The following is a 24,640-nucleotide window of genomic DNA, read 5'->3' as shown; positions in this document are numbered from 1 at the left end:
CTCTCCTCCCCTCTAGAAGGGGACACGATCAACGGATGCAAAGGCAGCAGCAAGAGCCCAGGCAGCAGATGCCATCGTGCAGCATCCCACTGCACCATTCTCAGATGACTCTGGTCACCCCACCAAGTGTGAAATATAAGGAAGAACAGGCTGAGAAACATCGGGGGAAATAACAAGGTGGATACGAAGAGTACACGAGGAGATCGCAAAGCCCTAATACGTGGAAATTAGGCAGAAACCTCACAGCTTCTCAAGGTAGAAAGAAGAGCCGCTTGCTCACTGTTCCTCCCTGAAGATGAGAAACAGAGTGGGCAGCAAGCCACAGGACCTCACAGTGGGTCCTGTGAGACCTCACAGGGGCTGGGTCTCACCTGGCATAAATTGTGATGGCTCCACTATGGTCAAGGGCAGGAAACACATCCCTTTGCATGTGTCAGCAGTAGTAACTTGTACTACATAACTCCACTGGGACAGGTAAAGTTGCACGTCCTTGCTGGCGCTGCTTCAGCTATTCCATTATAACGATCCTTTTCCTGGCACAATTGTGTTTTGTCCGGGAAAGAAAGTACGAAAACATTTACGTTACTAGAAATATTCATTGGTTTACATAATTCACTTAAAAAAAAAAAAAACCACTTCTCCATTTCCTGAACTAAACATTATCCCGGCAGAACTGTTGAGGGCAAACCACGCTGACATCATTTACTTCAGAAGCAGGAAATCATAAGCAATGCCTTACCTGAGCCGCTGACTACAGGAAGGGAACAATCTGGGACTGCTCAAAATAAACTTGCTGTTGCAATACTCTATTTGCCACCAAATGGCCGGAAGAGTAACTTTTGCAATGCAGAGTAACAGTCCTCAGTGTTTGATGTGCGTGCCCAAAAAGCGTTCTTTCCTCAGTTTCCTGGACTGCAGGAGCTGGGTGTGTTGTAATGACAGAACTTCCTGGCCGCAAGAAGGGGAAACACCTTGCACTTATAATAGCACCTGATCCCTGAGCAATGCTCAAATCATCCATGATTTGGAAATCAGTTGCTCCTGTTGCACTTAGTCAAGATGACGGCCTGCAAAAACACTCCACAGAAGGATTTTAAAGTGTTGTTCCTCTTCCCCCTTATTTCAGAAAGGGCCACAGTGGCAATTTTGTTTTTTCCTGGTTTTCCTGAAGAATTCATAGTGACTACTGATGACTCAGGCATGCAGTTTAGGAATTTTAGTGTGTTTTATTTGAAAGAGCCAAGACGCTGCTGCATTTAACAAGGAGAGCCTTCTCATGCTCAAAAAGCTTACATCAGTTTACCACAAAATAAAGACGCACACTGTAGAATTTCACAGATAAAAAGCACTGCAATCACACTTCACCCTGCACCTTACCATTACCTCTAGCATAGCGGTATTTACCGACAGCCGCTTGCCAAGGCGCTGGCGGTGGAGCCGGTCTCCCTTGCTGCTCCACTGCACGGAAGGCCTCAGCGGAATCTCTGCCCCAGGGCCCCTGCGTCGCGGCTGAGAGGCTGCCAAGCACCAGCTCTCCAGCTGCACAAAGAACCTTCCAGAGCAGACAAGCCCTGAATTATTCACATGCAAAAACAGGCAGGAAACCTCCCCCTCAAACCCTTCGGGCCTTCTCTTCGCTTCTCGTTCAGCGTGAGAAAAAAACCTAACAACAACAACAACGAACGGCATTAGCCCAGCGTCTGGCTGGCTGCCTGCCTGCCCAGGACAGCCGCCCAACGGCCACCAACGGAAGGGGCAGAGCCGTGGCGCAAGCGGAGACCCGGGCTGTGGGGGCGTCGTCTCCGAGCACCGCGTCCCCGCGCCAGGCCGGGCCGGGCCGGGCCGACGGCCCTCCCCCGGCAGACCGGACCGGACCGAGCCCGCCCCGGCCGCCGTCCCGGCCCCGCCGTCCCTCCAACCGCCGCGCCGCCCCGCCCACTCGCCCCCGCGCAGGCGCCGACGGCTGCGGCGCATGCCCGCCCCCTGTGCCGAGCCCGGCCCCGCCCTGCCCGACGCGGCTATTGGGCAGCAATAATGACAGAGCCCCTGGCTTAGCCAGTTATCGACCGGCCTCGGATTAGTGGCAGTTACAATGTCCTATCAAAGTGCACGGAGTGGGAGGGTGCTCGCTGGCTTCCAGGCAGGTGTTGACATTAACTAATCACATAATGCACTGGTTGATTGGTGGCTTTCTAGGCCTATCAAAAGTGGTTGCGTCAAGGGCGTGAATGAATTGCTATTTATGCCGAAGGCCATTGAGGAGTTCTAAGTCCCGCCCCCTGCGATCGCGCAACTCTCTACCAATGAGACGCCGTATTTTCTGAGGGGCGGGCGCAGGACCCTATCGGCGAGCCCCGCGGCGGCCCCGCCCCGCTCGTGGGGGCGGGAGAGGCGGAGCCTGCCCCTTCCCCACCGCCCAATCAGTGGGCCGTGCCACCTGAGTGGCGGGCGCGGCACCGAATGGGGGCGGGGCGGGGCGGGCGAGGGGCGGCGGCGGCGGCGGCGGCGGCAGTGGCAGCAGCAGCGGGCGGGGTCGGTACCATGGCGGAGAGCGACTGGGACACGGTCACGGTGCTGCGCAAGAAGGGCCCGAGCGCGGCCCAGGCCAAGTCCAAGCAGGTCAGCGCGGGGCGGGGGCGGGGGCAGCCCGCGGCGACCTGCTCCGCTCGGGCGGCCCGGCCCGCTGCTGACTCACCGGTCGGACGGGCCGAGTCGGGCCGGGCGGGGGGCGGGGGGTCCCTACCCCGGTGCGAGCCGCGGGGGCGCCCGGGCGCCGCGGCGGGATGAGGCGGCCCCGGCCGCGGCCTGCCCGGTGCGTCCGCCGCCTGGCGCTGTGCCGGGGGCGGCCGGGCCGCGCTGCCCGGGGCGCCCGGCTGATGCAAGGGGCCGGGGCGGGGCCGGGCGCCGGGAGCGGCCCAGCCCCGCGGGCCGGGCCTCAGCCCTCGCCGCCTGCCGGGGCTGCCGAGGCCGGGCCGGCGGGGAGCGGAGCGGGGGCCGCCCCGGGGAGGCGGGGGGCCGGCGGCGCAGCCCGCCGGCGGCGCGGAGCTGTCCGGTCCCTGCGGGGGCCGCGCACCCTCCGCCGGGCCGTGCTGCTGCCGGGGCAGCCGGAGAGGTAACGCCTCCCGGGGGCTCTCGGAGCCCGTTACCGCCTGCCTGCCTTCCCCCCGCCGGCTGCCGCGGTGCTGGGGGCCGCCTGGAGACCCCCCTGCCGCCCCGGTGGGTCCGGCCGGGCTCGGCCGCAGGGGTGACGGCTCCCGGGGCCCTCGGCGAGGGCTGGGCCGCGCTGCCGGCGCTTGCTCTCACTCTCACTCGCTTACGTTTCTTTTTCTTTTTTCTTTTTTTTTTTTTTTCATTTTTTGCCAGGCGATCCTAGCAGCTCAGAGGCGAGGAGAGGATGTGGAGACCTCCAAGAAGTGTATGTATCAGTGTGTGGTGAGGGGGGCAGAGTACTTTCATGTCCTGAGTAACTTTCAGGATAGCCTAAAAGCCCGTTGTCTTTTGATTGTACCAATTTCTGTGTTCTAAAAATGGCCTAATAGTGTCATTTTTTAGGGAAACTGGGAGGTCTGGGGAGACCTGCAAAGTGAAATGAAGCAGACATCCTCTCCTGTAAGAGCCCTAGTTCAGTGAACAGCAAATGATGTTAGCAGTGGGTGTTTAGTCCTCTTGCTCTTGCTGAAAGCATTTGGTTCAAGCTAGCTTCTTCTGCTTGAGGCTTGGTCTGTTAAGCTTCTTTTGACTAGCATAATCTGAGACAATAGCGGCATATCCTCTGAGCTAAGCCATAGCTGACCACAACTGGGACCTGAAAAAAAACCTCCAGGCTTCCTGCAAAAAGCAAAGAATGCTTCACTGTAACGATCCCTGAATTGCTGCTGATCCAGTCACCCAGATCTGATCTCTGCCCAGCGTCTGTTCTGACTACTGACTGAGAGGAAAACGGGGCCCGTTATTGCCAGAGTCTCCTGTGAACACGTTAGGCAAATTTGCCCAGCAATAACATGCATAGAGCAATTACTCTCTTTAAGTAGAGAGATGGACTATGTAACCTCTTTCTATGAATCATTATGGATACAAGAAAACTAACATTTTTAGGGATCCTAAGTTAAAACGTCTTGGAAAAGCCTTCATGACAGCAAAACTCTAGATTAAACTCCCAATTTATACAGTGTATTCTTACTGTTGATCACATATATGCTTGAGAATTTGAATAACTACTCTTTTTTACCGTGGCATAGTTCTTTTAAAAATTCCCTGTTTTTTGTCTGATGTAAATTCTTATGTTCTCTCACCTTGGGAAGAGATTAGGATAGCTGTTAATAAATAAATAGATAACCCCTGAGCAGGAGAAAATAGAGAATGTTTCAAGTTTGGTCAGCTTAATCAAGACACTGAATTTCGGTCACTAATGTTAGAGAAGGGATTCTAACTATGACTTGAACATTCTAACTAAAATGAGAGCCTCTAGCTTTCCTCAAAACTAAATAAGGTTAGAGTTTAAGAGGCAGCAGAAAACTGAGCAGAAGCCACATATTCAGGATGCCTTGTAACCAAGCAAACAAGGTAAAAGTTCATATAGTAAATCCCCTAAGCTGTAACAAAATCTTGTGTATATGGAGTTAAGTTTGGAAATGAAGTAAAGAAAGGGAAGAGTTCTGAATGACTTTGTTTAGACGTCAGCATTTAACAGGATTAAGATAACACATTCTCTGAACTGCAGTTGGCAGGATCTGGCTGAGGTTGATGCTGATGTTGGCATGTTAAAATCCTGAAAACTCACTGGGATCCTGGGCAGCTGAGTATGTAGAGCAAGCACTTTGATACTTTGTGCAGCTCTGAGCCTTGTTTTGTTTGTTCTTGTTTTTTGTTCTTGCTTTGAATGGTAGGGGCAGCAGGCCAAAACAAACAACACTTTATTACAAAGAACACAGCCAAGCTAGACCGAGAAACAGAAGAGCTGCACCATGACAGAGTTCCCCTGGAGGTGGGCAAAGTAATCCAGCAGGGTCGACAGAGCAAGGGCATGACACAGAAGGACTTGGCCACAGTAAGTATTGCCCAGTGTTCTCTGATGTCTGCTCCGGCTTTCTAGAGGAAGGGTCTAGGCACCCCTAGAGGGGTGAAGATAGATACCTTTTTTTAAATTTTTCCTCATGGGTAGCTGCAGTGGCATGGTATCAAGAATTGGAAGTTTGGCGAGTGTAATGTCTTTGCCTGATTCCCAGGCAAAATTAGTAACCGAAGAAATAGCTCAGGGATTTATCTATGCGACCTTTGTACATCGGCTTAGTGACTGAGCAGTGTTATGGCCAGTGAGCTGCTGGGAGGCTTTTTTTTTTTTCTTTTTTCCTTATCACATCAACTTAGCGTTGACACAAGGGGTTTTTTTTGTCCCATCTATGTCTGATACTGCGTTTAGAAGCTCATTGCTGTATTAATGAACGACAGCACTTTAATATTATTGTTCTTCCTGGGAGAATGAGAGAAGTCAAAATCTGTCCGTGATGGGTGTCACCATCGCTGTAGCACTCAAACACTGGACAGAGGGGAAAGAGTGATGATGGAGTAAGCCTATAAGTAGTGCTGTCTCTTCCAATTCTGGCGTGATTGTAGGCTGCCACTTATTAGTGTGATAGAGTATTTGGGGTTTGGTTCTGAATGTTAATTGTGCCAATGTTTGAGGCACCTCTTTATTTTTTTTATTTTTAGAAAATCAATGAAAAACCACAAGTTATTGCTGACTATGAATCGGGAAGAGCAATCCCCAATAACCAGGTTATGGGCAAGATTGAAAGAGCCATTGGTAAGTTAAGGAAGTAGACTTCAAAAATAACAAATGTTTTCAGTGAGTATGAAGGATGTTTTGGTTTAAGTTATTTATACTTTCTGTGGCAGGAACAGTTGCTGACTATAGGTTATTATAGGTGGGGTATCATTAGGCCATGTTCTGATAATACTTGGATCTGCTGACTAAAACAACTCAAAGCCCTCGTTCTCCTTTTTTTCCTCCCCTCCCCCCCCCCCCCACCGTCCTTATGTATGGGACGGCGTCCTGGGGCCCTTCTCTGTACTGTCCTCTCAAAATCAGAGAGATGCTGAGACCCTTGAAGGATTGATGTCAATTCAGTAAAGTATCTTGCAATCATTAATGTTTACGTGGCTATCTTAGGCCTGTTCAAATATTATTTCCTAGGAGCACAGTCAATGCACAAGCAAGAATTGGAGCTTTCTCTGTAACTAGTCTGATGCTCCTACAAACCAAAGTGGGATTCTTCCTAAACCTCGTCCCTTGTCCTCTTTTTTTCAATGTTCCATTATAGCAACGATTAAGGAAGTAAAGCTATCAGGTGAATGATCATAACATAGCAGATGATGAAGGCTATCTTCTCTGTCTTATTCCAGGCCTTAAACTGCGTGGGAAGGATATTGGAAAACCACTTGAAACTGGCCCCAAAGGGAAATGAAAACAAAGCCTCGAAATCAGTTTGTTAAGACTGATCTCGTCTGGTTGGTTCTCCTTAACCACCAGAATCTCTCATCGTATTGCCAAGCTGAACAAGAGGGTTTCAGACTTGCTTTGGGGGGGAAATCTGCAGAATCTGTACTTGCTGTAAAAAGGCAACCTTAAAGAAGCGATTTTCCTGGTTTTGTTTTTCCTTCCTCCTTTCCAGAGATTGAGGAACTAAACCCAAAAAAATAACTGCATCTAATTTGCCAGAAAATACGTGCGTCTTGGTGTTTAGAAGCAGCTAATGTTAAGACACTTGGGGTGATCTGAAGTGGGATCATTTAATTGGAGCAATTTTGGGGGAGGGTGGGATATATTATATATAAATAGTTTGGGAGAGTTGGGGGTTGATCAGTGTCTGCATTTGAATTGAATGACTCAGTCACTGCATTGCAATGACATTTTTGTTTGTTCCTTCCAGCCTGTTTTAAAGAGATCTATAATAAAGTTTGATACCCTTCAGTTGCAATGGGTAGTCACTGCCTGTTCACCAGCTGGTAGTGTAATTCTCTGTTGAACCTGAGTGGTGCTGTAGCACCCTCTTTCTTTTAGAAATATAATTAACAGGGCTACCTAAAGCATTTGGGAGAAGACTGCTTTTGCACCAATTTCTGGCGTAGTCACAACCTTCCTAGCTGTTCTGCTTCTTTCCCTGGAGACTAGGACTGCAGCTTTGGCTTGCATCCTGGAGATGAAATCAATACAGTGTTTCTTACCTTGTGCAGAGAAGGTGAGTAGAGTCTCTGTGGAGTTCTAAAGAGCAAGGCTGATGAAAAGACAATCATGCATTTATATGAAGCCAGAACCCTCCTTATCTCTTTTTGTAACCACTCTTACCTAGCATGCTGCTACAGAAATACAGCTTAGCTGAAAGGCTTGTTTCCCTTCCTACTGGGTAGCACCACCAAGACAGGTGCAAATGTAGGTTTAAGGATCATGCTTGATGTGACAGTTTGTCATAATACAAGCAGGACAGAGCTGAAGAATCCTGTGTAGCAGCGTATTAGGAAAAAGAGGCTTTTGTCCAAAACCAGGAAAGTTGCAAGCCACAAACAAGCTACAAAGGTTTTTGAAGAGAGCAGACTTGCTAATGGGCTACTCTCCTGCACAAAAGCAGAACTGGTTTGTCTACTGTTGTACTTATGTAGTAGGTTTGGCTATGGATTGCTTAGGGCAATAGTATTAAATAGGTTTCAAAAGTTGGTTGTGGGGGGAGGGGAATCCTTGGCTTAGGGTCTCCTCTGATGGCCTGTGGCCTGGCTGCAGGAATGGTGAGCTCTCTGGCTGAGAGCCTCGCTTGTGCCTCAGGAAACTTATCTTTTCCAATGACATTTAAACACAAATTATCAAGGGCCCTTGAAACAAGGGTGGGCAGTTCTGTGCTAGGTGAGTACCCATACAGATGGGTCAGGGCTGTTCTCTGGCATCAGCTGTGTGACATGCTACCACCTGCTCTGCTCACTTCCCTACCTGACCTCCCCCTCTTCCCCCCAAACACAAACAGCTGAAGCACTGTATTCCTCACCATGGCCGTTTTGTGCCCTGGCAGCTATTGGACTTGTTTTCTTGTGTTCTGTGTAGGCAGTCCTGAAGTGTGGGAAATAGCTCGTGCCACACCAGATGATCTTCCTCCCATCCCCAACGGTGGTGCAGGAATGTGCTTAGACCCCTTTCATTTGAGAAACTTGCTATTGCCAGGATCCTGCTCTCCTCAGAAAAGGATGACCACTCCTGCTGCAAGATCCTTCTGTTAAGTGTTTGTGTTTGTCAAAGCACAGGCACGTTAAGATTTCTCAGTGCAGTATAAAAAGTTCATATTACACAACAGTGCTTTTCTCAAGGTCTTGGAAGTAGTGGAGGAAGCAGCTCTTCTCTCTCTCCTGAGCTGTGACCTTGTCTTAAGTGCCTACTGCAGCTTTTTATTTGATAGGCACGATGTCAGACAGCAAGAGTACCTCAGAGCCAGACTAGGCTGCGGGAGTGTGAGGTCTTGCTGAAAGATGCTCTGTTCTGTATGCAGCTAACGGGCACAAGGTGGCAATTAGTGGTGTTGACTTAATATTTCAATCTTCATCCCCCTCCTTTGGTAGTGGAGATATAATGACCTTGTCCTGTAAAGAAAGGTGAACATAAATTGGTTGTAATCAGCATAGGCTATATCTCACAGGAAATACATTGACCTCTTCCAGGTAGTAGAGGGGGGAACCTGTCGGCACACTTTAATGCCAACAAATAAACAACCTAAAAAGGCCAAATGGGCTTCATGTCCTCTTTTGGGATCAGTCCTGGAGCAACTGTCAGTGTTTCTATCCGAGCAGCTCTGCTGGGGACTAGATGGCACCAAACTGGTGGAAGGAAACCAAATGTTGTTTAAGCTGCCAGAGAAGATTTTAAGTTGCTGGATAGAAGAGGATGAGGAATATTTGCAGGACCTCCTCACTGGTAGGGCACTAGGGAGAGGGATCTCAGCCTCAGCTGTTTCTGAAACAATTGCCTGATCGCATCAGCAACATTTCTAGGTCAGTCCTACAACTCTGGAGTCACTCATTTGCTGGCTATCAGATAAGAAACAAGAGGCCTTTGCACCTTTCTGATGTGTTTGCAGACTGTGGACTGACTGGGGGCTTGTCAGGAATTGCTGAACTTTCAGAAAGTGCTGTTTCAGAGCCTGCCGATGTGCTGGCTTGGGCAGCTGGGCAAACAGAAGAGCCCTTCCCACCCCTCCCGAGGGTCAGGGTCAACTCCTTACATCTTGAAAAGTGATGTTGTCGAAGCCCTGGGGGGCACTGCTCTCTGCAGGCATCCTGCTCGCTTGCCCTCTCCTCTTCAGCAAGTAATATCCACCTGCTGCTACCAGGGCCAGGACTATGAGGGCCAGGAGAAGGCTGATCACCACCTCTGCCACAAAGCTGCTGGAAGACTTCTTCTCTGTAAGCAAAAGGAGATGCTGCTAGGCCAGACCTGTGGTCAAGGAGGGCTGCTTCAGGCCTCTACAAAAGCCCCAGTGGCCTGAGTGATTCAGGGTTAACCCTTCATGCCCTGTCCAGCGCATCTCACAGGACCCAGCAGAGCAACCCGTTCCTCGAGGGTGTCCTGCACTGATGATGCTCGCTGTATGTTATTTCTGCCAGCGGGGTGCCCCTAAGGCAGCGTGCAGTGAGCCTTTGTGTGCCGCTAAAAAGATGCTCTGTTGTCCCCTGCTCTTCTCCCATGCAGTCAAAATGCATCTGCTGTTCTGGATGCGGCTGTTTTGTACCATCAGCCTCCCCATAGCCTTCTCAAAAGGTAGGGAGTATAAAATCCTGTGCTCTGGGTGCTGAAATGCGAGGTCAAATGAGCATCTGTGCCCAGCTCTGCCTCTGGCGGCTGGTGTGAGCTGCTCTGTTGCATAGGACCCCCCAATCCACGCCACCCCGCTGGCAGCTTGCTGGGGCTGGGCGTGTGTGGAAAGCGCATGGGATGCTGTTGCTCAGAGCTGCTTCAGCCAGAAAGAGCCCCTCACCTTTCCCAGGTATGTCTGGGCTGGGATTGCAGCCCCTCCCAGCACTGTACTCTACGTCGTCCAGTGCGATGGTCCCTTTTATTGGCCATGTCCTGGTGGTGATCTCAAAGGCGATCTGTAGGAAGACAAGATGCGGCGTGACATTGTGCTGGGAGGGCACCCTGCAGCAGGGGTGCAGGCTGGCTGGACTGGCTGGAGCACATGGCCCTGCTCACCTGGAACTCGCTGGGGCTCTGCACAGGCACAGTGGCGCTCAGCCAGCCCCAGCCCTGGTGCCCTGCCATGCTCCACACCGTGCGCTGCCCCTCGGCGCTGTGCAGCCTCACACGCAGCTCCCCGCCAGCTGCAATACAGGAGCGAGACAGGCATCCCCAGCATCAATGCCAAGGAGCCAGCCAGAGGCTTGCAGAGAGCAGCTGTGCCTTTCCAGCCATGCTGTCCCCTATGGGGAAGGCAGAGCCCACCAGGAACAGACCCTCTCTGCTGCACAACCGGAGCTGGATCAGGAGGGTGGCAGTCCTTGATTAAGCCCCCAGCTCCCATCATGAGCTCATCTGCCCAGGAACCTCCCCGGGGACAGTATCTTCCTCCCTGTCCTCCCTGCTTTCGCTGTGCCTGGCTCCAGCCCCCACGAGTGGAGCAGCACTTACGGAGGTGCTCTGGGATGTCCATGTGGTACCAGAAGTGGAGGCAGGAGTCGGCAGCTGCAGGCAGGTGTGGGCTCTCCAGCTGAGCAGCAGTGCCCGCTGGGCCCAGCACGCTGGCGTCAAAGTACATGTAGTGACCTGCACAAGCAGGAACAAGGGACAGGGTCGCCTTCTGTCCTGCACCCCAGATACCACTCCAAGGCTTGCCTTCCCCGGCTCCTCGCTGCCCTTGGGGCTGAGCAGCCCCTCTCAGGGGAGGGGGACGGGAGGCAGTGGAGCCAGCCGTCCCCACCACGTGCTCAGGGCTGGGCCCTGCAGTGGGGCTGTGCTGGTTGGTGCCACTTGGGTGGGTGTCTGCTTGCCATAGGGTGGAGGATCTGCCCCACTTGGTCCCGTTTCAGACCGACCTGAAGCCAGGGTGGAGCTGGCAAGGAGGCATGGCTATTAAGGCTGCTTGCCCAGCCCTCTGGGATGCTCCAGGGAGGCAAGCGCGGGTGACCCTGTCGATTTCCAGCTCCTCCAGTCTACCTGGCCATGTTGGGACACCCTGATGGTCTCCTACCATCCTTTGTGCCCAGCGTGTGATCCTGCTCAGGGCCAGGGTACTTTGCAAGGGGGACCCCGCTCTTCTGGCCCCAGGCGAAGCCATGCGGGTGGTCATCCGAGGGGCTGCTCCAGCCGCACGTGTCCAGCTCAAAATCACAGGAACCTGGGAGGAAAAACCCTTGGTGGTGCTGCATGGGCCATTACAGGCACGGTCACCTTTCTTCTGCACCCACCAAGTGCCGTGGTCTGCTCTGGTCGCTCCCCCCCCCCCCCCCCCCCCGCCACCCCCAACCACCACCGGCAGCTGCAGATTTGGGCCATGTAAAGCTCTGGACTTGAGCAGGGTGGCTGGTGGCTGCGCTGGTCATGCTGGCAGGCAGATGGGGTGGCTCAGCCAGACCAGGCTGGGCACCCTTGGCCTTGCCACAGTGGAGCCTGCATAGTACCCACTGTCATGTCAGGTGGGATCTCACCTGGTTCTGGGCAAGCACCATCCATCACGTGCAGATCGTCCAGTGCGACATATGCGCGGTCACCCCCACCTCCTGCTGCCTCGAATATCACCTGCCGGAGAGGTGGAGAGCGGGGCGCGGACTGAGATCAGGCAGCAGCCCTGGCGCAGGTGGCACCCAGGACCAGGAGATCCCTGATGCCTGGCACTTGTCCCCAGGAGGCCTGGAGGAGGGCTCATCGCCTGCCCATGCTGGTGTTCCCTCGTCGCGGCCATGCCTCCTGCAGCCTCCATCCTTGCTGGGACAGAGCGTACCTGAGTGCCCCGTGCTGCAGTGCCCAGGACCCTGCCCCATCTCACCCTCCAGTCTCTGTCTGCCTGGATGGTGACCTGGCCGTGGTGCCAGGTGCTCCCCTGCATGGCGCTCACAACAAACAGCTTCGTCCGCATGCTGCTCTCCTCCACGAAGACGCTGAGGGAACCTGCCAAGGGCCAGAGATGCTGGATGCGAACCCCAGGAATGGAGCAGGGAGGGGTTCCTGGTGGTATGAGGACGGGATGGGTGGGATTGCCATGCCTTGGCATTAGAGGAGTTAACCAGCCTCCATTCTGCTTGCCACCTGGGAGATCTGGTAATGGGGCCAGCAGGTCTGGTGGGTAGAGCTGGCCTGGGTTTGAGGCCATGGTGACCACACATGTTTACCATGTCCTGCTGTTGCAAGGGTCCATACCCTTGTCTGGACACCGCTGGCCATAGATCCCCACAGGCCAGAGGCAAGAAGTGAGCTTGCCCCAGGAGGCTGTGTGGCTGGGGCCGGTAGCTCATCTCAAGGTTCCCACCCACCAGCAGCTTCACAGGCAGGATCCAGGAATCCTGGGGTTTGCCTTGCTCCGGCGCTGACCGCGACATGGTACTCACCTGGGGCCTCGCCGCTCAGCTGGTACCAGAAGGCCAGGCACTGAGCCTGCGTGGAGGGCTCGTACAGCTCGGAGGTGAGCTCAGCCACGCGCCCCGCCGGCAGGGAGCCCTTGCTGGTGCTAACCAGCATGTAATGGCCTGGGGAGAGAAGAGCCCCCGCGCCATAACCCCCCTGTCCCACCCTGCCTGTGGTGGGGGGACAGCAGGGTCTGCCAGGAAAAACCCTTCATGACTGGTTGGGGAGCTCTGGGCTTGGGGACCCCCAGGTTTGGAGAGCTTGGTGCCCCCTCAGTGCTCATCTCATGCTCAAGCACTTGCAGAGGGGTGCAGAGGCTGGGGTGCCCAGCCTGGGGGCCAGCTGGCAGCAAAGGGGGTGCCCTTGGCACAGCTGGCCCAGGGTAGGGACAGGGACCGGGCAGGGACAGGGACAGCGATAGGCATAGGGATGGAGAAAGGGGCAGGACAGGGACAGGGTCAAGGACAGGGACAGGGACAGGGACAGGGACAGGGCTGGCAGGCAGGACACTCAGGGCCAGCAGCAGGTCTCCCCCCAAGACCCGGCAGGCCCTGGCCCGGTACCTGCGGCCGTGCCGGTGGTGTGGTCGGCCGGTGGGCCGGCGGCGGTGGCGCCCGTGCCACTGCTCTGCCGCAGCCACGTGGGCTGCCCGCTGGCCACCAGCCCGCAGGTGCCAGCCTCGAAGGAGCAGAAGTCCTGGGCGCCGCAGGGCCCCGCGCGCAGCGTCACGTCGTCCAGAGCCACCTCGCCCAGGAAGCCGTCGCGCAGGGCCTCGAAGGCCAGCTGGCGGGCCAGCGGGGAGAGATGCCGGTTCGAGAGGAAGCCCGGCCCCGGGGGCCCTGCGGGCACCCCAGGCGTCCCCGCCGCCCGGCCCGCCATGCTGCCTCACCCGGTACTTGTGCTGCCCCTCGAGGCGAAGCGTTGCCAAGCCCCGGTGCCACACGCTGCCCTGGGTCCCGCTCCTGGTCCACAGCACCGTCGCCTCCTCTTCCTCGCGCTTCAGCTTGAGGCTGAGCGTGCCTGGGCGGAGGGGAGCGCTGGGGAGCCGCGGGGGCAGCCGCCCCGGTGCTCCCCTCGGGCAGCTCTCATGGGGCCGCGGCCGGGCGCCAGCACGCCGGGGAGGGCGCGCGGCCGGCGGGAGCCTACCGATCTGCGGGCCAGCCAGGCGGTACCAGAAGGAGAGGCACTGCGTTGCGGCGGCGGCGGGCGGCTGGTAGTAGGTGATGAGCTGTGCCCGCTGCCCGCGGCTCTGCGGCGCGGTGGGGTCCGCGGCGAGGAAGTAGCCTGCGTGTCGAAGACGTGGGTGGCGGCGGCGGCGGGCAGCAAGAGGGGTGCTCCCAGCTGCACCGCCACGCACGCAGCCTTGCAACGCCTTTCGTCCCGCCACCCTCCCGGCCCCGGGGCTGCCCTGGCCGAGCTCGCCCGGCGTGCACGGCGCTGCTCGGGGACTCGCCTGGCCCCGGGCACGTGGGAGGCTGTGGGGGCCCCCCGGAGCTGCTGGGAGCCGCGTGGGGGCCGAGGGCCTGGCTCCTTACCCGAGCCGGTGGTGTGGTCGGAGCCGTGCCCCTGCCCCGTGCCTCGGACCCATCTGAAGTCGCTGCGCTGATCCTGGTACCAGCCGCACATGCCCATCTCGAAGTTGCAAGATATCTCTGGCCGGGGAGAGAAGGCCACGGTGAGGGTGTACGGATAAAGCACCCAAAAAGCAAGCAGGCCCCCAAAATATGCCTCCCCCACCACTTCAGCATGTCCCCTCACCCCCTGACCCGCTCCCTGGGTTTGGCCCGTGCTCCTGGGGCAGGCGAGCGCCAGCGGGCAGGATGCACGCGTGGACCGTGCTCCTGCCCCATGGCCCTGCTGACTGCAGGGCTCAGCGCATGCCGGCAGGACGGGGTCACGGTCACCGGGCAGCCACCACAGGAGCAGCATCCGCCTCCCGCAGATCTCCTGCCCGCAGCCCGCCCTCCCTCGCTGTCTGTCCGGCAGCTGCTGGCACCTGCAGCCTCCGGAGGAGCAACGCCGGGGTCGCAGTGAACGAAAGTCACGTTGTCGACGGCCACGCTCGCTGTATCGTGCAGATCTGTCTGCCCGAGCAGCTCAACCTGGGGGACGTGGAGCCAGTGAGTCCCGGCCCTGGGGCTCCCTCGCCAGCCTCGGGCCACCCGACACGCTGCCGGCAGCCGGCGGTGTCCCTGCTGCTGTCCCCAGGACGGAGCCGCTGTGGGCTGGGCCACCTTGGGGCACCAGCTCAGCCGCTGCCTCTGCTCTTGGGCGCAGCAGGGGCCAGGGCCGGCCCGCAGTGCCCCGCGAGCGCGTCGCCCACCCGCCGGTGTTACCTGGAAGGGCCTGGCTCGCTCCCCCAGCGGGACACTGACGCGCTGCCAGGCCGCGCTGCCGTGCCCCTGCGCCTGCCAGGCCAGCTGCGTCGCGCCCGTGGCGTGATCGGCCACGCTGACGGCGAGGAAGCCTGCGCGAGAGGGACGGTGCGGAGGCGGCGGCGCCCTGCTCGCCCGCCTGGCCACGCAGCAGGGACCTGCTGGCGCCAGCGGCGTGGGGCTGGGAGGTGCAGCAAAGCCAGGTGGTGGCTTGGGGGGGGATCTGCCCTGCCCCGAGCTGGCGGGGCAGCCCAGGGCCAGGCCGGAGGGGTTTTACCTTGGTGGTCACTGGGGATGCGGTAGCTCATCTCCATGGCGCAGGCTGGACCGGAGGGGCCCAGCAGAGGAGTGCGCGCCTTCGCAGCGGTCAGCATTTGCCCTGCTCCGCTCTGGAGGGCCAGGAAAGCCCCTAGGCAAGAAGACATGGCAAGAGGTCAGGGTCTGCATCCCTGCCAGTGCCCCCAACCCAAGCACCCCACTGCCAGCACCTTCCCTGTGCACCAGCCTGTCCCTTCCCACGGTGGCACCCACTCCCCTGATCAGCCAGAGCAGGAGCAGGAGCAGGAGCAGGAGAGGGAGCAAGAGCAGGAACAGGAATAAGAGAAGGAGCGGGGTGGGGGGGGGTCTCTGCAGTCCGAGAGCCCTCGCAGTGCTAGGGACCAGTAGGCATCATCTCAGTGACTGGCAGGGTCTTACCCGCTCCCCTGAGGGTGGTGCCCGCAGGCTCGGCAGCTCTCTGCACCCCCCAGTGCAGCCGGCCCACGCTAACGTCATGCCAGCCACCATCCCCCTCCTCGAAGGTGGTTGCTCCTGCAAAAACGAAGCGCTCAGTCCGGTGGTTCCTGGGGCTGCGAGAGCCCCAGGGGCTGTGTGGGCACCAGCACTCCCCGACAGCACCCTGGCTGGGAGAGGTGTCCTGGGCCAGGCCTGCTGCCTGGCTCCTGGGAGCCTGGGTGTGAGCATCTGCATGGGAGGATGGCTCGCCAGCCTGCAGCCGGAGGGCTGGGGGCCTCAGCGTGGCCTAAGCCACCCTGGGGTGCCCAGGCAGGGTAGTGGGGAGCCGGTGTGCTCACGATCGGCCGCGGGCCCTCACCACAGCGCTTCTCATCGGAGCCATCGGCACACCCCTCGGCGAAGTCACAGGCCAGCTCGGCGCCGATGCATTGCCCACTGTCGCAGGCAAACTCCTCGGCTGTGCACGGGCCGGCAGGGTCCCGGCCTGGCAGGGTTATCTGGGGCTTTTCTGATGGCAAAACCACAGGGCAGAGAGTAACTGGCCAGGCCAGCGTGCAGCCAAACTCCGGCCTCGGCAACCTCACCCCTTTGCACACTGGCCAGAGCTGCAGCCTCTCCGGGCACCCCCACGGCCACTGCCCCGAGCGCGGCCCTTCTCCCCAAGGGACCATGGCAAACAGCAGTGGGGGATGTTGCAGCAAAGCCCCAGTGGTCTGGGGCTGTGGTCATCGAAGGAAGGGGACCTGGGAGGTGGCAGTGACATCTGGGTCTGTGACACGGCTCGGGTAGGATGTTTTGGGGAGGGTGGAGAAGAAGGACATCCTGGCGAGCTGGGGTTTAGTATCCAGGGTGTTTGCCTTATTGCATCCCCAGGGGGTCATGGTGACAGCTGGAGGGACCAGCAGACCCCGAGGTGAGTCCTTTAGAGATGGTGACGTGGCCAAAAGATGGGGGGGGGCTTTAGGGGGCTCCCGGCTGAGGGTCACTGCCCCGAAGCAGGGGTGGCACGGATGCCCGGCTCTCCCGCTCACCCTGCTCCTGCCTGCAGCCCGGAGAGAGGATCACGTCGTCGAGGGCCACGGTCCCCGTGCCGTTGGCCACCCCTTCGATCAGCACCTGCAGGGCAAGCGACCCACTGCAGCACCGGTGCAGGGTCACACGCATCCTGCCGGGGCTGCCTGGAGCTGCAGGCCTTGGAGAGATGCCAGGGCTCCACAAAACCCCTGGGGTTTTCCACTGGGAGCAATGTGGGACCGAGCCAGGGCGGGTGGCACAGCGTGGCCCTTTGGGGCCACTTGCCGCTGATGCGGGGCCAGCCCACCTTGAAGGTCTCCGTCACGTTGAACTCCACTCTTTCCCGGACCCAGTAGGCGCCCAGGTCTCCTGTCCTCTCCCTCAGCAGCTTCTTGGTGGAGGCGGTCACATAATAAATGCTGAGGCTGCTGGTGGCCGAGCCGTGGAGGTGGCAGTAAAGCACGAGCTGGAAGCAGAGAGGGGAGGTGAGAGGCAGCGAGGGCTGGGCAGCCCCGTGGCCCCCTGGCACCCCAGGGGGCCGGAGGTGCTCAGCACCTCCCAGGGCTCCCAGCCCTGCCCCCTGCCTCTGTTCATCCCCTACCCCAAACCCCCCAACCTTCCTGAGCAAAGCGGTCCCCGTGGCTGGGGACATTGCCACCGGCCGCTGCTGTGCCGTCGCACGCGGGCAGCGCGGGCCCCGAGCCACCACTTACGGAGCAGGAGTTGGTGGCCTGGAAACTGGGACTGCTCAGCCTGGCTGCGCTGCCGGCCCTGGCCACCGAGGCGCTGCCGACGCGGAGGAAATAACCTGGGGAGACGGTGGGGAGCGGGCGGTGAGCGGGGTGAGCCGAGCGCGGCAGGGCGCGCGGAGCCGGCGGCGGTGGGGGCGAAGAGGGGACGCCGGAAGGAGCGAGAGCGGCCGCGGGCCGTCGGGCGACGGCCACCGACGGGGCGAGCTCTGTGCCCCGCTGCGCTGCTCGCGGCACAGGCGCCCGGGGCGGCACGTGCGGCGCCGTGAGCGTCGGCGCCCTGCGGCTCGGGAGGGGACAGCACAGGGCGGCGGGAGCAGCGAGGGCAGCTGGCTTCTCACCGTCCCCCGGCGAGGCGGCGGGGAGGCTGCGAGGTTGCAAAACCTCTCGCGGCGGAGCGGTTTTCCCAGCAGAGCCTCACACCGAGCCCGGAGCAGGGGGAACCTCCGGGGCGGCAGGGCCCCCGGGACACCCGCAGCGGGGAAGGGCGCCCGCTCCCGTACCTGCCCTGCTGTTGCTGCTGTGGTCCCGGGAGGGGAGGCCGTACGCGGCCCCCGAATTCACGTTCGCCTTCCTCTCCCACGCCGGCTGCCCGGCCTCCGCCTCCCAGCCGCACAAGTCTCGCTCGAAGGAGCACGCGTCGAAGGGCTCTGCGGCGGGCAGGGAGCGGTCACCCAGGGACGGGGCGGCTCCCCGGCCCCAGTCGGGCAGACGGCTCCCTTCGGTCATGCCCTCGGGGAGATCTCGCCCCCTTCCCCCCCCAGCCCCGCCGGGGCCGGCGACACTCACGGCACCGTGGCGCAGCCTCGTCGGAGCCGTCCCCGCAGTCGTCGGTGCCGTCGCAGAAGCGGTCGAGGGGCACGCAGGGGCCCCGCGCGCACGCGCTCTCCTCCTCCTCGCAGAGCTGCCTGCCGGGCTCTGGGGGGCGGGGGGAGGCCGTCAGCCTCCCCTGCACGGGAGAGCGATGCCGCAGCATGGCATCACGGTCCCCACCGGGGCGCCGGAGAGCCCGCACCCTGGCCGTTCCCTGCTCCATCCCTCCTTTGGTTTCCCTGCCCACCCGCGGCCTAGCGCTGCGAGCGCTCTTGCCGGGGCCCCAAACCCACCCCCCAGCGGGTGCCGGCTTGTGTCCGGGCCCGCGGGAGGGACGCGGGGTGGGGAGGGGGGTCAAGCAGACCGCGTCTTACGCTGCAAGCCGCAGTTCCTGAAGACGATGTCGTCCAGCACCAGCTGCGCCCCGCGGGCAGGCGACGGCGTCAGGGAGAAGGTGAGCTGCCGGCGAGAGGCCGAGGGTCGGCGTGAGCCGAGACTGCCCCGCCGAGACACCCCAAGGGCTGCGGAGGGTGGCCCAGCACAGACCCCCCCCGGGGAAAGGACGGCCACCAAGTGCCCCACGGGGTCCCTTGCTCCCTGCAGCCCGCGGAGCCCAGCGCCGCTGGCCGTCCCCGAGCTCCTCAAGCTACGGCTCGCCCCGCGCAGCACCGGCTCACCTGGAACGGCCCCGCCGTCCGGCCCGGGTAGGCCACCAGCTCGTGCCAGCCCTCGCCGCCGTGCTCGGGGCTCTGCCACAGCTCCACTGTCTCGTCCCCAGACTCCAGGGCCAGGCGCAGCGCCGGCCGCTCCGTCTGGTTGAGCCCTGCGGGGATCGCGGAGACGTAGCCGCACGCCCCAGTGCCACCTGCCCTTTGCTCGGTGGGGGCAGCTCCACCCCGCCGGCCCTGGGGATGGGGACCAGGACGCCTGGGTCCTGCGGCATACTGCGTTTGGGGTGATGAAGAGGTGAGCAGGATGGCAGGGACCCACCTCTGGGTGCTGGCGGCTTGCCGGTCGGCAGGAGCAGCTTGGCTCTGGCCCTGTGCTAGGGGGAGAGTTGGCCCAGTCCCTCCCTGCTGCCCCGCACCATGGCGTTGCGGCACCCCGAGCCTGGCCCTGCCTGCCGCCGGCATCCTGTCGCACCCACCGCTTCCCGAGAGGTGATACCAGGCCCGGATCTCGCATGCGGCGGCCGCTTCCCGCATCACTGGCGACCGGAGCCAGGCCGTGGCCGGGGTCTTTCCCGGGGGGTCTGCTGCAGCCATGAACCAGCCTGGGGAAGGCAGAGACGGGGGGATGCGTCCCTGTGGCATGGCACCGCTGCTGCCCCGCGCCGTGCTGCTCCTCGCGGGCTCTACCTCCCGCAGCCCCGCCGGGTCAGCTGTCCGAGGCAGCCTGCGCGCGCAGAGCTCCCCGGCTCCGAGGGCTCCTCGCCCCTGCGATACGGTGCTGGGCGCTCACCAGCTGAGCAGTCCCCCGCTCACCCAGGTTGGTGCCCACGGTGTGGTCTGAGTGGGGCCCCGTGCCCCACGCGTCCAGGCTGGCCCGGGCCAGCGCCCATCTGTAAGCTGAGGTGCTCACGTCCCGCCAGCCGCAGTCGCCTTCCTCGAAGTCGCAGGTGAAGGGGGTGCCCAGCACGACCGAAACCCCGAGGTACCCTGGGGACAGGCGGAGGGGGCGTCAGGGCAGAGCCGGCTCCACCGTGGGCACCTGTACCCACGCACGGCCCCGGGCCCCCCAGCTCTTCGGTGCCCCCCGCTCTGGTGCCTGCTCTTATCCCCGGGCAGGTCCAGGGGGCCCTGGGGCTGAGCCCCAGCCAGTGCCAGGGCAGGGAGCCTGCGAGGTGGCCAGCACCCACCGCACTGGTTCTCGTCGGAGCAGTCGCTGCAGTTGCACACGAAGTCGCAGAGCTGCTCGGCCGGGCTGCCGCAGCTGTTGACCACGGTGGAGGCACCCAAAAGGGCAGCTCTGCCTACGAGAGAGGAAGGGGGTGAAAACATCGTACAGGCCCCCGTGGAGGTACCCAAAGATGGTACTGCGACCGAGGGGATGTGGCCCATAGGGGATGTTTTTCTGGGCTCCTCGGCCTGGGAACCTCCTGGGGGAGCTCTGGGCTCTCAGAGGCATCATTGCTTGGCCAGGACCTTTCACCACTGCCCCAGCGCCCTGTGGGGCTGGCAGCCAGGCATTTTGGTAGGGCTTGCAGAAGAAAAGCAAAATACCCCAAGGCCTGGGCTACGCGTCCCACTTCTCCATCCAGGACCAGGAAATCACAGCCCCTCTCATATCAGACTTGCATGCTGGCATCTCCCACTTGCAGCACGTCCTCCCCATGCCTGGGAGGCAGCCCAGGGCAAGGATTACAGCCAGAGCCCGCCGGGCTGCAGGATGAGCCTTCTCGAGGAAGCAGCGCTACTTCCAGCCTGGCCGCTGTCTCCCTGCGTCACCACTGCCGTATTGCATCCCTGCTTTGTGTCTTGGCCCTCGCGAAGGGTGAGAGCCGCGTGGCTTGCTGTGCCTTGCAGCCTTGGCTTGGGGTGTTGCTTTCTGGTGGCACCTGGCCACGACCCTCCTGCCCCTGCCAGGGCATCACTCCGAACACATCTCCTCTCCGAACCCCCCCCCCAAATGCTCCCTGTGCCCAGGGTGGGGGCTCAGCCTCACCCATGGCTGGGGAGGTTGAGCCGTTGGGACATGCCCTTTGCAAAGAGCCGCCCCAGGACCACAAGGGCTGTGGGAGATGGGTCTTGACGCAGACTGCTCGTCCCAACCCATGGCGGGGGGCTTGGGAGGAAATGGGAAGATCTGGGTATTTCCTCCCCATGCGGAGCAAAGCTGTCAGCAATACCCAGCCTGAAGCCGACTCGTGTCCCGGGCGACTCCGGCGATCACCAGCCCTTCAACGAGCAGGGAAACTCAGGCTGACCTTTCAAGCTGAGCCCCAAGGAGGGTTTTGCCAGGCTCTATTTGCCCTGGCCCCCCCCAGCAGTGCCAGATTAGTCCAGCCCCCTCCAAAAGCTGACAAAGCCCAGCAATGCTGGGGGAAGGAGCGAGCCCTGCTACTGCAAGCAGCTGATGCAGGAGCCCAGAAACTGCCTGGCAACACAGCATATTTCACACCCTCCTCCTTGGAGGGCAGTGGGCCTCATCCTGCCAGGGCCAGGGCACTGGAGCATCTGGTCCAGCAAACACCCTGCCCAGCCATCGCACTGGCGCGTTCCCCGTATGGCTGGGAATGCAGGCGGCCTTGTGCTGGAGAGGGATGGACCAAACCAGCAGGCACCGTGCCCCCTCTTCTCCCCATGGCATGACCCCAGGCGCAGCCCCAGCTGCGCGACACAACTTACCCAACAGCGCCAGGACCAGGAGGACAGCGTGTCCAGACATCACAGCCTCTGAGCCACAGCGAGGGCAAAACAGAGCTCGGAGAAGGCAGAGGAGGCCACACCGCGAGCCGAGGGCTGGAATCTGCTCCCAAGAACCTGCCACACTTTGGACTTCAGCCCCGCTGTTATCTGTGCCACAGTGCTTACGCTTCCCGAGCTATCCCATCCCTCAGCTGCAGGTTTTATGGCGAGGAATTTCTCCTGGCTGGGACAGGCCACCCACCGTCCTGCAGCCTGGCACCACTGCGAGCATCATACATGGCGAGCTGGCAACCACCACTCTGCAAGGCTGTGTCACCCAGGGAAATCTTGCGCTCCTTTTCCTACCAAATCCCTCTTCTTCAACCCCATTTTCCAACTAGGCCAAGACATTGGGTGCCAGGAGCATCTAAGGTGGCTGGGCGAGCAGGAGAGATCCTTTCGGTGCAGGTGGGCAGCAGGGTGCACCCCCGCTGAAAAGGGCAGCTGGGCCTGGGAGGTGGGAATGGGTTTGCAAGAAGCAACTCAAGGCAGAAAAGGCCTATAAAGAGATCATGGTCCCTGCCCAGCAAGCGTCAACTGGCAGGGCACTGACAGCCAGCCCTCATCACCGCCTTCACCTCTTCACCTGACAGATGTTCCTGCGTCCTGGTACCCAGGCAACTGAGGACCTCCACAAGCTCCTGGGGGTGGATGAAGCACGTTTACCAAGGGGGCACAGCTCTGGAGCCACAACCTGAGCTCCTGCTGTGGGGAGCAACCCAGGCTGAGCTTGAATACATGCAGTTCTGCCTGCAAGGAAGTATTGCACAGTGGTCAGAGCCCAGTGCTGCACCGCAAGGTGGGTGCTCCAGCCTGGCAGACAACCACTTCCCTAGCCCTGCCTCGGTTTCCCCAGCTGGGTAGGGGGAGCTGCCACCAGGGTGCATAGGAGCTGACGCTACCACAGCAGAGCAGCCCTGCCTCTGCCTGTCGGCAGTCCCGTGGTCTGGGGGGGACAGAAGACAGGCTCCTGTTGCACAAGTGAGCGCAGAGATTTCTTCCCTGCTAGTAGACGGCCTTGGACACCAGATTACAACTCGATTGCGTCAGGTGTAGTAAAACACAGGGTTCAACTCTTTCCCCCGCACCGGCATGGGTCAGGCCATGCCGAGGTGAGGAACCCTGTGCCCCCATGCAGAGCGGCCATCCAAGCCTGGTGTGTGCTGGAGCCTGGCACTGCCCACCAGCAAGGGTCCAGGCTCAGTGCAAGCCTCCCCAAAGGCCAGTCCTGCAGGTAAGATCTTAGCTCAGGTCTGCTAAGCTGGTCAGAAACCTAAGTCTCTGTTTGGGAGTGCTTCTAGCCCAGTCACACACACCAAACTTTCTGATGCTGGGAAGATGGCATGCAGCTGCCTAGCAGATGTTTTGCTCTGCTCCTCTGCCTTCCTCTCTCCTTAATTCAAACCTCCCTGACAGGAGCTGTAGCTGGCACCCTGCCCCCAAACAAAATGACCATGCAAGGGGCAGCGCTCCCAGGAAAGCCTCCAGCTCTGTCTCTTGGATTTTGGGGAGAGGAGCCAGTACAAGGCAATTAGGCAGCCGAGCAGAGGCCCCCTGCACCCTTCCTTGGCCTCTTCTGTTTGAGGACACAAGTTGGCCACTCCTCTTGCAGTGGGTTTTCTGTAGCAGCACGAAGCCATCAGCCAGGGAGGAAGGCGATGCTGGCTTCTGGATGACTCTGCCAGGCAGCGCCAGACACAGCCTGTGCTTGGAGGAACAGGCCAAGTTCCTCGGCTGTTGCATGGCCTCCCTGGGAGGTAAACAGAAGACTGGCCTAATTGCTCGGCTCAGAGGATTGTGATCAGAGGCACAAAGTCCAGCTGGAAGCTAGCTACTAGTGGTGTCCCCCAGGGGCCAATACTGGGGCCACTTCGTTAATTAGTTGCATGATAGGATAGAGTACACCCTCAGCAAGCGTGCAGGTAATACAAAACTGGGAGGAGAGACTGATACACCAGAAGGTTGCACTACTGCTCAGAGGGTCCTCAACAGGCTGGAAAAATAGGCCAATAGGAAACTCATGAAGCACAGCCACGGGAAATGCAAAGTCCTGCACCTGGGGAGGAAAAACCTCACACAACCAGTACAAGCTGGAGAGCAGCTTCACAGAGAAGGTCCTGTGAGTCTTGGTGGACAAGCTGACCACAAGCCAGCAACGTGCCCTTGCAGCAAAGGCAGCCAATGGTATCCTGGGCTGCACTAGGAAGAGTGCTGCCAGCAAGTCAATAGAGGTGATCCTTCCCTCCCACTCAGCCCTAGTGAGATCTCACCTGGAGTACCGTGTCCAGTTCTAGGCTCCCAATACAAGAAAGACATGGAGCTACTGGAGCAAGTCCAGCGAAGGGCTACTAGGATGATTAAGGGACTAGAGCATCTCTCATACAAGTAGAGGCTGAGAGAGCTGGGCCTGTTTTGCCTCGAGAAGAGATGCCTCAGGGAATATCATCCATGTGTATAAATGCCTGATTGCAGGGTGGGTCACAGCCAGACTCTTCTCAGTGGTGCCCTATGACAGGACAAGAGGCAGTGAGCACAGTTTGCAATACATGGAATTCCACTTAAACATAAGAAAAGACTTTCTTCCTTTGAGGGTGCTCAAACACTGGAACAAGCTGCTCAGGGATAACGTGAAGTCTCAATCCATGCAAATATTCAAAAGCCACCTGGATACATTCCTGAGCAACCTGCTTAGAGCAGGGGTTGTACTAGATGATCTCCAGGTGCCATCCAAACTCAGCAATTCATTGACATGAAGGTAGCCAGCCACCAAGGAAGCTACGCTCCTCCATACTACTGACATAAAACTCATCTCCTGCCCTCCCAGGTTTAGATGCCTAACATAGAATCACAGAATCACAGAATGGTTGAGGTTGGAAGGGACCTCTGGAGATCATCTAGTCCAAACTCCCTGCTCAAGCAGGGTCACCTAGAGCATATTTCTCCAGATCACATCCAGGC

At 59.4% G+C, this 24,640-nt stretch overlaps 3 protein-coding genes across 13 annotated transcripts in view; 1 reads left to right on the top strand and 2 right to left on the bottom strand.

Moving 5' to 3' along the window:
- Positions 1-1,804, bottom strand: part of TRAF2 (TNF receptor associated factor 2) — a 39,463-nt gene extending 37,659 nt beyond the window's left edge. For 3 of the 7 annotated variants that reach the window (XM_068915317.1, XM_009668071.2, XM_068915321.1), the window contains exon 1: positions 372-1,804. The gene's annotated coding sequence lies outside the window, so the exon portion shown is untranslated. The remainder of the gene's footprint in view (positions 1-371) is intronic. The other 4 variants (XM_068915322.1, XM_068915316.1, XM_009668070.2 and 1 more) reach the window with 4 other exon arrangements.
- Positions 1,805-2,461: 657 nt separating this feature from the next.
- Positions 2,462-6,977, top strand: EDF1 (endothelial differentiation related factor 1). Its single transcript, XM_068915329.1, has 5 exons — positions 2,462-2,619; positions 3,364-3,415; positions 4,887-5,047; positions 5,710-5,803; positions 6,403-6,977. The coding sequence occupies exons 1-5, from the start codon at positions 2,542-2,544 to the stop codon at positions 6,462-6,464; spliced, it is 447 nt and encodes a 148-aa protein (XP_068771430.1). The 5' UTR covers positions 2,462-2,541; the 3' UTR covers positions 6,465-6,977.
- Positions 3,359-22,686, bottom strand: MAMDC4 (MAM domain containing 4). 5 transcript variants are annotated; one of them, XM_068915311.1, is made up of 31 exons: positions 22,525-22,607; positions 22,269-22,432; positions 21,623-21,757; positions 20,134-20,247; positions 19,760-19,933; positions 19,423-19,548; positions 18,953-19,098; positions 18,650-18,734; positions 18,252-18,380; positions 17,966-18,112; positions 17,427-17,521; positions 17,021-17,179; positions 16,731-16,815; positions 16,058-16,207; positions 15,661-15,774; positions 15,242-15,373; positions 14,926-15,056; positions 14,586-14,691; positions 14,125-14,241; positions 13,736-13,873; positions 13,479-13,609; positions 13,153-13,372; positions 12,574-12,711; positions 12,015-12,136; positions 11,677-11,767; positions 11,220-11,366; positions 10,661-10,795; positions 10,226-10,353; positions 10,011-10,125; positions 9,258-9,436; positions 4,930-8,619 (listed from the first exon to the last, which is right to left on the bottom strand). In XM_068915311.1, the coding sequence occupies exons 3-31, from the start codon at positions 21,660-21,662 to the stop codon at positions 8,572-8,574; spliced, it is 3,642 nt and encodes a 1,213-aa protein (XP_068771412.1). In that variant the 5' UTR covers positions 21,663-21,757; positions 22,269-22,432; positions 22,525-22,607; the 3' UTR covers positions 4,930-8,571. The 5 variants fall into 5 exon arrangements, 3 of the variants coding, with proteins under 3 accessions (XP_068771412.1, XP_068771410.1, XP_068771411.1); XR_011135663.1 differs by lacking the exons at positions 22,269-22,432; positions 22,525-22,607 and adding an exon at positions 3,359-3,828 and having other exon boundaries at positions 7,225-7,274; positions 8,034-8,619; positions 18,953-19,548; positions 21,623-21,832; XM_068915309.1 differs by having other exon boundaries at positions 18,953-19,548; positions 22,525-22,686.
- Between the last annotated feature and the right edge of the window lie 1,954 nt (positions 22,687-24,640).

Source organism: Struthio camelus, chromosome 20 (genome assembly GCF_040807025.1).
Source record: "Struthio camelus isolate bStrCam1 chromosome 20, bStrCam1.hap1, whole genome shotgun sequence".
In the NCBI taxonomy this organism is placed as follows: domain Eukaryota; kingdom Metazoa; phylum Chordata; class Aves; order Struthioniformes; family Struthionidae; genus Struthio; species Struthio camelus.
The sequence above is the reverse complement of the archived record's forward strand: the minus strand, read 5'-3'. Positions and strand labels throughout refer to the sequence as shown.

Coding starts and splice junctions, on each gene's coding strand:
- EDF1 (XM_068915329.1), top strand. CDS start 2,542: ATGGCGGAGAGCGACTGGGACACGGTCACGGTGCTGCGCAAGAAGGGC. Junction 2,620..3,363: donor CCCAGGCCAAGTCCAAGCAG/GTCAGCGCGGGG, acceptor ATTTTTTGCCAG/GCGATCCTAGCAGCTCAGAG. Junction 3,416..4,886: donor TGTGGAGACCTCCAAGAAGT/GTATGTATCAGT, acceptor TTTGAATGGTAG/GGGCAGCAGGCCAAAACAAA.
- MAMDC4 (XM_068915309.1), bottom strand. CDS start 21,662: ATGTCTGGACACGCTGTCCTCCTGGTCCTGGCGCTGTTGG. Junction 14,242..14,585: donor TGCTCCTCCGGAGGCTGCAG/GTGCCAGCAGCT, acceptor CTCCCCGGCCAG/AGATATCTTGCAACTTCGAG. Junction 13,373..13,478: donor AGGGGCAGCACAAGTACCGG/GTGAGGCAGCAT, acceptor CTGGCCCGCCAG/CTGGCCTTCGAGGCCCTGCG.